General features: G+C 35.1%; 1 protein-coding gene across 2 annotated transcripts; it reads left to right on the top strand.

The window, feature by feature from the left end:
- Nucleotides 1–1,957: 1,957 nt before the first annotated feature.
- Nucleotides 1,958–11,573, top strand: LOC149175840 (peroxisomal fatty acid beta-oxidation multifunctional protein MFP2-like). 2 transcript variants are annotated; one of them, XM_089419751.1, is made up of 18 exons: nucleotides 1,961–2,317; nucleotides 5,745–5,816; nucleotides 6,019–6,096; nucleotides 6,190–6,246; nucleotides 6,409–6,476; nucleotides 6,650–6,731; nucleotides 6,969–7,024; nucleotides 7,150–7,452; nucleotides 8,204–8,290; nucleotides 8,408–8,582; nucleotides 8,859–8,980; nucleotides 9,086–9,249; nucleotides 9,466–9,720; nucleotides 9,890–10,011; nucleotides 10,189–10,310; nucleotides 10,433–10,581; nucleotides 10,839–10,977; nucleotides 11,076–11,573. In XM_089419751.1, the coding sequence occupies exons 1-18, from the start codon at nucleotides 2,224–2,226 to the stop codon at nucleotides 11,109–11,111; spliced, it is 2,181 nt and encodes a 726-aa protein (XP_089275877.1). In that variant the 5' UTR covers nucleotides 1,961–2,223; the 3' UTR covers nucleotides 11,112–11,573. The 2 variants fall into 2 exon arrangements, with proteins under 2 accessions (XP_089275876.1, XP_089275877.1); XM_089419750.1 differs by having other exon boundaries at nucleotides 1,958–2,317; nucleotides 8,859–9,249.
- Nucleotides 11,574–12,332: the final 759 nt, after the last annotated feature.

Below are 12,332 nucleotides of genomic sequence, written 5' to 3'. Positions count from 1 at the left end.
ATTTTCAGACTGGATACACTGAAGCACAACACATAATCTGAAAGGCCACTTTTCATCCAATTTTCATACTGGACCCATAACTATCATTGAAGCTCAAAACAATCATCAAACTCTGAATCACTGAAACCCTGTTAACAACAGTCACCAGAACACAGAGCAGACACAGAACTCTGTAATAACCATCAGATCCATCTGCAACTTCAAATATTAAGATTTACAATGTATACGCTACTTCGATGAATCAAACCCGCGTGTATACGCGCTTTTATCAAAGACAACCCGCGTACAGATCTAAAAATAATTTCTCATAACTTGCAGCTGTACCAGACATCAATCATACTCATAACACTTATAGAACAATACATGCGTCAGTATGTAGATCTAGAATAAGCATCATAAAGATAGTTCATTTCAAACCATTTGATCCCGATCTCTCCTTAGATCTTGTTCTCCATCAACCGATGAGATCTCTCCTTAGCTCAGATCAAGCAATGCATCATCAACCCATAACCTGCATGCTGGATCTAATGCTTCATCAGATATTCAAGACATTTCAGATGCTCTTGCCTAATGATTTCCTTCTCCTTATATAGCCTTAGGCCTTGTTCAATACCAAGAGCCAAAACCATAGAAGTCCAATACCATCAACTTCAAAACTAGGGATCGACACGCCCGTCGAGACACAATGGTCCGAAACCATAGGCACAACTTCCAAGGAATAACCGCCATGGACCAAAGGTACTTTTCCACATACACGCGCTTTTGCTGAAGCCAACCTGCGTGTACACGCGACTTGGGCTTAACGAACCTGCGTGTATGAACTTTCTCTTCTTCTTATAGTCTGATCATCAATTCCTTGCTGCTGACCTTCTGTACTATGATTTGTCATCAGTGAGGTTTGCCATCAAGGACAACACTTATCTCATAATGCCAACACATAAAACACTTACCATTCAAATCCTTCACTATGTCTCATCTTTTATGAACATCATTAATAACTAGCCCATTTCTAATGAGTTGGAAGAGTTTACTCAACACTCACTAGATTAGGTGATGCTCACAAAAGGTGAAAATGTGATATTGAAATTGATGAAATAAATTGTATATTGTTAATCTTCCTCCCAATACTATTTATGGGAAGAAGCACATTCTATAATTAATAAAAAAAATTGTTACAATGAAAAACTATAATGTTGAGATTCATCTTAACTTTGATTTGATAAGAATAATTAAAATCTTTTGTTTAAAAAATCATTAATTAATTTGATAGACACAAGACATAGGTGAAATCATATATAATAGACACAAGATATAGATAAAAGCATATTAACTAAATTTAATATATTAAAAACACACTTTTATTTTTAAATGAAATTTTTTCTATTTACTACTGATTTATAAATAATAAAGACACTTTTATTTTCCAATAGATTTTTTTATTATTTATAGTTAATTTATAAATAATAAGATAATCATTACACAAATTCTACCACATAATTTTTGTTGAAAATGAATTAAAAAATAACAAATTATTTGATATATACACACACATATAAAATGTTGATACTTATTATTTTTAATTAAAAAATGTATAATCAATTTTTATTAAAAAATTGTGATTAATTAAAATTTAAACCGTTAAAACTTTTAAAATAATCCTAGAACTCTTTAAAATAAAATAATATTCAATAAAATACACCTATTATAATCAAAATCTCACGCAATATGGAAAAAGTTTTAAAATAATCCCAAAACTCTTTAAAATAAAATAATATTCAATAAAATACACCTATTATAATCAAAATCTCACGCAACATGGAAAAACAATTGACAAATTTTTTTTGTTAATTAATTAAAATTTAAACATTTAAAATAATCCTAAAACTCTTTAAAATAAAATACTATTCAATAAAATAAACCTATAGTAATCAAAATCTCGCAATCTGTAAATATAATTGACAAAAAAATGATTAAATTTCTGAACTTCTTAACCTGTGCCTCTTCCTTAATGCATTTGAAAATTTCACTCTATACTTTCACAGGATTTCCTCGCTAAGAAACTTTGTCCTGTAATATCAACGTTCCCTCTTGCACTTGCTCCTGCTGCGTTCCTTTAAGAATCAATCAGCTGAGTAACATGCTTCTCTAATTTTTGTTTGTTGCGCTGATCGATCCTGGGAATTTTCCTGAGTAAGTCGGTGAAGATTATTTGCAGGAGAAGCCATGGGCCTTGGAAGAGTTGATATGGATGTGGGATCTGATGGCGTCGCGCTTATAACCATCACAAACCCCCCTGTCAATTCATTGTCAGTTGAAGGTATGCGCTTTTTCTCTCAGTTTATTTTTTTAAGCAATAGATTTAATTAATGGGGCTCTGTTGATCAATTATATGTATGATTTTTATGCATACATTAGCTGCAGTTCTGTTTTTTGGGTTCAGTTTTTGCATATTTTTAATCAATATATTTTTTGGGTTTGTGTCGGTCAATTAGATGTATGAATTTTACACAGACATTCGCTGCTGTTTTGCATCGCTTGCAGAGAGAATTTCAATGTGTTTGTGGTTCTGTCATTTTATATCATCTCATTCGTTTTATCTGTTATGCTTGAAGGCCCTTGGATGGGCTGTTTATCTATTTCTATTCTTTGTTAAGCATGAGATCGAAATGGGGTTCGAATGAAATTATAATTTTATGCCTGCCCATGTACATGTAGGATCTAGGAATCATACGTACTAAAGTATGAGAATTATGGTTACATATCAATGGGAGGAATAAATGGGTTTTGACTTCAATCCTTATACCATCTTGGGCTGGTTTGAGATGAAGATCTGGATATGTGAAGAGTAAAGGGGTTTTGAATTAAATCCTTATACCATGTTGGGCTGGGTTGAGATGAATATATATGTATGGGACGAGTAAAGGGTTTCTGAATTTAATGCTTATATGACGTTGTGCTGGTTTGAGATCTGTTAATAAGAGGAGTAAGGGTTTCAATTCAATCCTTATTTCATGCTGGGCCGTCTTGAGATCTATGATACTGGAAACCTGACCCAGAGACCTGTCTCTTGTTCTGCTCCTGCTTGTTTCCGTCTAGTCTTGAACAGTACATTAATACATTACTAATAATTTTTTGATGTATAATATACCCTGGAAAAGGGTGGGCTCATGCTTCTTATCGCCTAAAACCTTCTGGCTCTGTTTTTTCATCCCGTTTCCTTTTTCCGTTCCATTTCCTGTTACATTTTTGTTCCATTTCCCGTTTCTTGTATTGGCATCAAAGCATATAGAGTTTTGGGGAAAATAAGAACTGATTGGATAATTTTTTTTTTTCAACCAGAAGCTGCAAATATCTCTTTAGGACTTTGGAATGTTACAATAATGCTACTTGTCCTTGTGCTTATGTTTAAATTAGCACAAATCATCTAATCTCAGATCTGCTATTCCCCTAGAAGTTGGAAAACTAGAATCCAACCTACCACTCCATCCCCACCGTGATTAAATGCATAGTTTGTGTGCACTTGAGATATTCATCCTTGAGCTGTGTGACTTTGTGGTGTACATTCAACTTAATTTTACGTGTGTCCTATGTCACTAGAATTTTGACCAGGGAATCCGTCTCTTGTTCCATTCCCATTCTTGTTCTCGCTGCATTCCCATCTTGACACTGCATAAGGACACTACTATTCAATTTTATATGCATAATATATACCGGAAATGGGTCGGGTTCTTATGTCTTTTACCTCAAGGGCCAAAACCCCCTAACTGCTTATCTTGTTTTGTTCCCAATCCACGTTCTTTCTTGTTTTGTGTTTCTGGTAACATAGGATGGGTCTGTGCCAGTGTCCATATTCAATGCACTCAATGTAGTGCCTAGCTTCAATGCACTGTTGCATGCACAAGCACACAAAGTGTTGATGGATCCCCCATCCCCACCCAGGCTTTCGAGCACCTCCTTGTGGTGCAATTGGGAGCTGCAAGCTTAGCATAGATCAAATTTATGCCTAGTTGGTGAAGAGATCAATTTTTTATCACTAGAGGTAAACAATCAGTGACCGTCAACAACTTATAGTAAGAGCAACACATCAGTACCTTTGTTCCTATATTTACCAATCCTTTCCCATGCAATTTTATCTGCTGATCATTTCATTGAACCTTCTGTCTGATCTCCTGATATCGAGTGTTTTTCTTTGGCTTATGGGAAAATTAGTAGAAATAGAAGTTGATATAGAAATTATTTTGCATAGCTACTATGTTTGGGGAAGTAACATAGAGTGAAGGATCAAGATCTTTAGCAGCTGGTTCAACTGTACTTGCCCTTGCCATTGAGTCTGCAGCCGTAGGAAGCAAACTTTATCACTTTTTTCCCCAATAAATTGCTCGTGGATTGGAACATAAATGCATATATTCTGTAACTAATATTCCATCATCCTTGGTAACAATGGTCTGTTGGTTTGCTGAGATCAATATATGTAGGACAAATAGCAGTGTTTGTAGTGTCTCTAAGGGGAAAAAATATTAGGGACAACAATTGATTTGATCTACAAGCTACTCATAATTTTTGAAATAACAACAAAAAAATTCAAAACACAGAAAGAAAAAAAAGAGATTATCATGTAATGCACATGAATAACAAAAAGAGGGTTGTAGCACTTGAACACCTAAGCTGATCAGACCCATCTTGTAAATATTGTTGCAGGGGATATCTCGCCAAGGTTCAGGAAAGAGACTTATCAAAACATATAAGGGGAAATATCAGAAAATATCAGCAAGCATAAAATTGGACCCTAAAAACTTGGAAAATCTGGCTACCTGAAAAACTTTAAAAAAATGGGGTTATCAGGAGAAATCGGAGATATTTTCAACACTGGATAGAACCACTCAATATCTGCCCCATCCATAGAAATAGAGATCTGCCACCATTGACTCTATGTGAGTCATCTTCTCACCATTTGCCTTGAAGATTACCTTACAAGTGCAGTTTTAGGCAGCGAACTATACCTATTCCCCTCAAAGACTAGTTGAAACCTGAGTGTGGCCTTCTTTCCAATACATTCGTATTATACACTTGGACCTACAAATCCAAGGATTGGAGGAAGACTTATACAGGAGATAAAAGTAGTTCTGAACTTCTGATCGATAAAAGATAGATAGATTAAGTACAAAAGAGGGGGGAATTCCCTCTTTATACAAAGAGAGTGAAGCTGTGAGATGTGGTCCTTATTAATATTAATCACTCTAATCAGGACTTATATAACATATGTGGCCCGTGGGCAATGAGACAACAAAATGTGAGAAGGACCACAATTTTATTATTTTACATCATAAAACTATGAGCATATAAGAAAAATAGCTCATTTACATATGGTTGTACTTTTTATTATGAAAATGTTGATTTAGACACACAAATTGAAAATACTGTTCTTTGAAGGATATATTTTGCATTGGATTATGTCAGATACTTGTGCCATATTGTTATGCTGTTGAGTAGAGGCTATCGAGGTTAGCTTTATTCCTCTATTTTCTTACGTAGGCTGTAAAAAGATCGTTTCCTGTAAAAGTTTCCAAAATTTGCCTGTAAACATGGAGTTTCATGCATTTTCGATTTAGCAAGTTAAACATCTGTGCTTATGTAATTAGAAATCTTACAATCTTTTGCACGTCTGTGCTTCTTGTGTAGCTTTGCATGGAATTAGTGAAAGTATTTTTTGATTTCTCATGTATTCCCCCATCTTCTCTCTGCAGTCTTGCTAGGCTTGAAAGAGAAATATGATGAAGCTTTGCAAAGACATGATGTGAAAGCAATAGTTATTACAGGTAATGGAGAAATGGTACTTTTGAATTCCATCTTAATATATTGTCCATTAGTCTTTGAATCTTCCACCAACGAGAATGCAGAATTGCTGAACATTGCATTTTGTTTGTTACTATATGTTATGCTATGCATGTATTTGTTTACTGCGTTCTAATTTATTGTAAACTTGCTACTGACAATAGTATGTTGAACTTTCCGTCACAGGTTCTAGTGGCAAATTCTGTGGGGGTTTTGATATAGGAACCTTGGGGGGATTACAAGGTGCGGCTGTACAAATTGAAGGTATGGAATATTTAATTTATGACTATTTTGTTTCGGACAAATTGTTGCATTCTTGTTTCTCTAAGGAAGTGATTTTAATTTTTGACTACACAGGAGAACAGTTTAAACTGACAGATGTTTCAGTCAAAATCATAACCGAATTGTTTGAAGGTACTTTTCAACCAAAAAGTATTTGCTCTAGTGTGAAGTATATCTTTTGTAATGGAGCTAGCAAGTTAGGGTGTGAATATTCTCTCTGTTTCTGATCCCTGGGTTCTTACCCTTTCGGATTAGTTATATAAATTTTATGTTTTTCACTGTGTAAATATATAGATGCAAAGAAACCGTCGGTTGCTGCTATTGATGGTCTTGCGCTTGGTGGTGGACTTGAGATTGCAATGGTATCCATTCGTCCTTTATGTTGTTACGCATGTATAATATTTACTTGAAGCATTCAAATATCTTTCTGGGCTTGTACAATGGTCACGACGTTACATTGCATTTTTTTCAAAAGATAAAATTTAAAAATTCTGAGAGAATATTTTAATTGGAAACTTTATTATAATCCTTGCAGGCTTGCCATGGACGCATAGCTGCACCACAGGCTCAACTTGGGTTGCCTGAACTCCAACTTGGAGTTATCCCTGGTTTTGGTGGTATGTTGACTTGTTTTTGGGGACATTGCAAAATTAAGATCACTTCTACTGTATAGAGAACTTGTTAAGTCTACTTCTACAAACAAGTTGTCTCATCATGCCCAAGGGTCAAATGTGTCTTCCCTAGGAATCAACCTAGATTATTTAGTTTTTTCATTGCAACCAATCATTTGTTTCAAACTTAAGAAACAAATTCAATATCATTCCTTTCTAATAGTATTTATCTTTCTGATACAGGTACACAGCGGCTTCCACGCCTAGTGGGCCTTTCAAAGGCACTTGAAATGATACTTGTAAAGTCTTTTTCTGTATTATATTTTTGCATGTTCTTTAAAGGTTTATTTTTCTCTCAATCTCCTGTATGGTTTTAGGCCAAACAATAACTTCTGATGATATTATTTATACCTTGTTAATGCAGTTGTCGAAACCGATCAAATCTGAAGAGGCTAGTGAGTTGGGGCTTGTGGATGCTGTAGTCCCACCTGTGGAATTGCTAAACACAGCTCGTCGCTGGGCATTGGACATTGCAGAGTTTCGAAGGCCTTGGATAAGAAGCCTTTACCGGACCGACAAGTTAGAACCTTTGGGAGAGGCACGTGAAATCCTAAAATTTGCACGAATTCAAGCACAAAAGAGGGCTGCTAATCTCAAACATCCACTTGTTTGCCTCGATGTTATTGAGGAGGGAATTGTATCTGGACCAATGGCCGGCTTGCTAAAGGTGGGCATGGGTATGATTTCAATTACATGCTTTATCTTCTGTTTTGATAATCAATCTTAGGTGCATCTTGTTAAACATCCTTTTTAGCTGCTAATTTTTCATCATCTGGCATTGTGGCTGGACCGGAAAAGCATATGCCATTAGGAAGACGACCATGAAGTTTCAAGTATGGACCAACAAAGGTTCATATTTGTATTTTGACTATTGGTATACAATCGAATTATTTTTGGATAATTGGATGTCAATCACAAAATTTTAAGACATTTTTAGCTGGAAGGAACTTTCTTACCAAGAAGATTACAAAAATTAAAGACATTTTGAGCTGTTTAGAACATTAATTTAACATTCTTACTAAGAAGATTATAAAAGTTCACAACATTTTGACCTATGGTTCTTATCAAGAAGACTTACATTTGCTGCAGAATTGGAAAGTTGGAATGTGGTCTAGGTTTGGCTTCACTAATACCTTCTGAGTTGAGGAAAGAAATCTTGTTTACTGCCCAAAATTATGATTAAAACTTAGGATTGACTGGCTTTAAGCAAGAATTTTTTATATTGGTATTCGACAAAGAAGATTACAAACAAGTCTAAAATTTTTATTCATATTTTTTTCTAGAAAGATAATCAGAAATAGTATTCACTCTCATTGGGAGTATGTTTGGCTTGACAAGGATTATGGCATATTTCCCCAGTGATTTTTTGTGTATATTGTTCTTACAAACTTCTGTTATTTTATTTTGTTGTTGGGCAGGAAGTAAGTTCTTTTCAGCAACTTCTTCATTCTGATACTGCCAAGTCATTAATTCATGTTTTCTTTGCACAGAGGTCGACATCAAAGGTGATTACTGAACATTTTGACATTTCTATAAATACTATAAGTTTCATGGATTTAAATTGTTATGTTAGTCACTCCATCATCTTTGAGGAACTTAGAACTGAAAGTTTGAATTTACAGGTTCCTGGAGTCACAGATGTAGGCTTAAAGCCAAGAAGGGTCAGAAAGGTAGCTGTTATTGGTGGGGGTTTGATGGGTTCTGGCATAGCCACAGCCCTAATTCTGAGTGGCTATCCTGTGATCCTTAAAGAAGTAAATGATAAATTCCTTCAGTCTGGTCTTGAACGAATTAAAGGTCTGCAACTGGTCACAAGCAATGTGATTTCTTCGTATTTGTTGCCATTGCATAACCTCTTATTTACAATTTTTCTCTGCCATTTTGAAGAAAGCAGTAGCACACTGTTTTCTGATTGCTTTCTATCCTACTTTATTACTGCGAGGGTTTGTATGAGAAAAATTTAATAGTTTCCATTATTTTCATATAACGATTATATACTGAGTTTGACTCAAGCTGTTCAGAATACAACAAACTTGCTTCTGAGTTCTTAGTATATGTTTTGAATGCTTGCAGCAAATTTGCAGAGCCGTGTGAATAAAGGAAAAATGAGTCAAGAAAAGTTTGAGAAAATATTGTCCCTGGTACAGGGTACAGTTGAATATGAAAATTTTAGGAATGTGGATATGGTAATCGAAGTGAGTGCTGCTTTCTGGCTCTCCCATATTGTAGTCTCTATACATGTAAGTATGGAAAGTTTCTCAGATTGGCCTGAAATGAAAGTGTTCGCTGTTTCTATGCAGGCTGTCATTGAAAATGTAGCTCTGAAACAACAAATATTTAGTGATCTTGAGAAACACTGTCCATCACATTGTGTTCTGGCAACAAATACTTCTACAATAGACTTAAACCTGATTGGCCAGAAAACCAATTCACAGGATCGGATTGTTGGTGCACACTTTTTCAGGTATTGCTTCTTTGAATGTATCTCAATTTTAATGTAATATGCACTTTTTCTATTTGCTTCTGATATTCTGGCATTTTACTATTTGTATGGCCAAATTAGTATGTTGTAAAATATATTTATCAGAAAAGATTATTGCCAGGTCTCAACGTTGTTGTTGGAATTTACTTTTGCATTTGATTGGAGCATTGATTATATTCTGATAAATTTGTGTTGCAGTCCTGCACATATAATGCCTCTCCTGGAAATAGTGCGCACTGAAAAAACATCCCCCCAAGTTATAGTTGATCTCATGGATGTTGGAAAAAAAATTAAGAAGACACCTATAGTGGTTGGGAACTGCACTGGATTTGCAGTTAATCGCATGTTTTTTCCATATACTCAATCAGCTCTACTCTTGACAGACCTTGGTTTAGATGTATATCGAATTGATAAAGCGATTACCAGCTTTGGAATGCCTATGGGTCCATTTAGGTAAATATCTCCCTGCCAAATATCTCTTTAGATAAGCAGGTAGTATTGGAATGAACACTGCTAAGCAGGTAGTATTTGCAGAAATCAAATGTCTCTCTGCCAAGCATCTCGTTAGATAAGTAGGTAGTATTTGAATGAACACTGATTCATCTGTCATACATGAATGCAGATTAGCGGATCTTGTTGGGTTTGAGGTTGCAGTAGCAACAGGCATGCAGTATCTAGAACATTTTCCCGAACGTGTTTACAAGTCACTTTTGCTACCAATTATGCTCGAAGACAAGCGGGCTGGTAAGAACCTTATAATTTATATAAATTAAATTTTGTGAACCATTCCAGTGGGGTCGTGGTTCAACTGTGAAGACGGTGGTGTGAGGTCACCCACCAAGGATAATTCCCCCAGAGGCACAAATAAGTGGATTTTTGTTTTGTTCTTTAGTTGATAATTATATGGCACTTTCTTCGCAGGTGAGAAAACTCGTAAAGGTTTCTATTTGTATGATGATAGACGGAAGGCCCGTCCAGACCCTGAAATCAAGAAATATATTGAGAAGTCGAGGAGCATGGCTGGCTTGATTGCTGATGGCAAAGTACTTTTTACTTATGCTGCAGTATATTATTATTTGGAAAGATTTTCTTCATTTCTGTTTTAATTCTTACCCGTTTTAGGAGTGAGCTAACTGTTTTCGTATGTTTTCTCATTTTTTGGCAGCCAATTTCCTTGACGGATAAGGATATAGTTGAGATGGTATTCTTTCCAGTTGTCAATGAAGCTTGCCGGGTTCTAGGTGAGGGAATCACGGTTCAAGCTTCAGACCTTGATATTGCCTCTGTAATGGGCATGGGATTCCCACCCTACAGGTAAGTTGAAAAGTTCATTTTTTCCCCTCATCTGTTGCATCCTATATCCTATATTATAGTTCTTTCTTTTGAAATTCTTATAAACTTAGTTTGTTGTGGAAACTTTTTGAAAATCTTTTATGGTTTTTGGGGAACAATGATTGAACCCAAATTACAATCCATCGAATTAATGCATTCATATATTCTAAAGATGTTTACTTCTTGGAGGAGTTTTAAAAGTTCATTCCCACCAAAACTAAAGTGAGTGTTTCTTCCAGGGGTGGTGTTATGTTCTGGGCAGATTCTCTTGGATCAAATTACATTTATTCCAAATTGAAGATCTGGGCTGAGTCATATGGTGATTTTTTTAAACCCTGCCCATTCTTAGAAGAAAGAGCAGCCACTGGGTCTAAACTGGTTAGTATACTATCATCTATCATTTTGATCCCTTCGCTCCAAATTTGATAAGCTAGTTTTTTATTGTTAATATTTTAATCATTGATATATGAGTGCAGAGTGCCCCAGTAAAAGGTATCAAGTCTCGACTATAATTATGGACAACAGTTCAGAGAATCTCATAAAGAATGTCTGCTGGAGATTCTGGATGAGAGTAATGCTTATTTTTGTATTGGTGATAGCTTGTCACCTTACAATTTAATGTCCAGTGATCAGATTGATGATTTATAGTTCAGGGAATTTCGTTGGAGACGACATCGGGATCGTATTGCAGCACAGAGTTTCATCCTGTCAGTCGATATAATATTTGGCTGTACAGTATTGGTTGAAACTTGGATATTAGTGAATATTTCTAGACTAACTCAGGTATTAGCGAGTAGTTCTAGGTTTTTCATTCCTTTACGATGTTTTCAATATATCTGTAGTACGTAAATTTTATTAGTTTATGAATGTTATTGAGCTTGAGTAAACAAAATGCTTGAAGGATAAAAAGAACCTAATTACGTCTTGTAACAATTGGCCAATATGAGAATTATTCGAGATTACTCTTCATGGTTCTCTTTGTTGGATTAACTGTAAAAACGAAGTGATATATTCGTTAAAATGCATGGAAATAATTCGTATGCTCCATCTTTGTTTTTTGGCTTTATAATTTAATTAGTGATGGTTGGTGATTGGCCTTTAGCTTTAGACTTAATTATATCTCGTTATAGTATAACTGTTAGCTGTTGCTTGTCTTTAATGAAGTTTTTAGATTGCACTCGAATATATGCTTCTCTTCGCATTTTTTGATTTTCAGGCATATTTGGTGGATTGCTCTCATCATTTTCACTGTTGGATTCTTTCCCACAATATGAATAATTTATCTTCGATTAGCACCCATCCATTCTTATGTATGTAGATGATCTTTGGAATTCTCGATTCAGAGGAAGTTTTTTTTCAAGTGAGTTTTGATATCCGGACAGCCTTAATTTTGAAACAAATCTTCTCTTGAAATTCTATTATATGCACAAAAGGCTTGAAGGCTTACAAAATATTGATCTTCCATGACATAATTGAAGCTTCGAGCTAGGGAAAATCTGTCAACAGTGCGTGTGACATATTGTTTATCCATGTTAATATTTAAAATTATCTCACACACACACATTTGAACATGTTGAAACCTTATTCATGTTCATCGCAATGTTGTGAAAAGCGCGAGCGGGATTAAATCGGCTCCGGGAATGAAGCGGAAAAAATCGGAAAAATCGGGAAAAAAGCGGGAAAAAAGCGTTTGGTACAAAAATATTCATTTTTTTCATTTTTTTTCAATTTTT

The sequence above is a fragment of the Pinus tabuliformis genome, chromosome 4_1, assembly GCF_031772625.1.
Source record: "Pinus tabuliformis cultivar Carrire ecotype Pingquan chromosome 4_1, CPIR1, whole genome shotgun sequence".
NCBI lineage: Eukaryota > Viridiplantae > Streptophyta > Pinopsida > Pinales > Pinaceae > Pinus > Pinus tabuliformis.
This window is presented reverse-complemented; position numbering and strand designations above follow the sequence as displayed.

Excerpts from the sequence above, each read along its gene's own strand:
- LOC149175840 (XM_089419750.1), top strand. The coding sequence starts at position 2,224 with ATGGGCCTTGGAAGAGTTGATATGGATGTGGGATCTGATGGCGTCGCG. Across the intron at positions 6,477-6,649 it reads GTGGACTTGAGATTGCAATG|GCTTGCCATGGACGCATAGC; the intron begins GTATCCATTCGT and ends TAATCCTTGCAG. Across the intron at positions 7,025-7,149 it reads AGGCACTTGAAATGATACTT|TTGTCGAAACCGATCAAATC; the intron begins GTAAAGTCTTTT and ends TTGTTAATGCAG.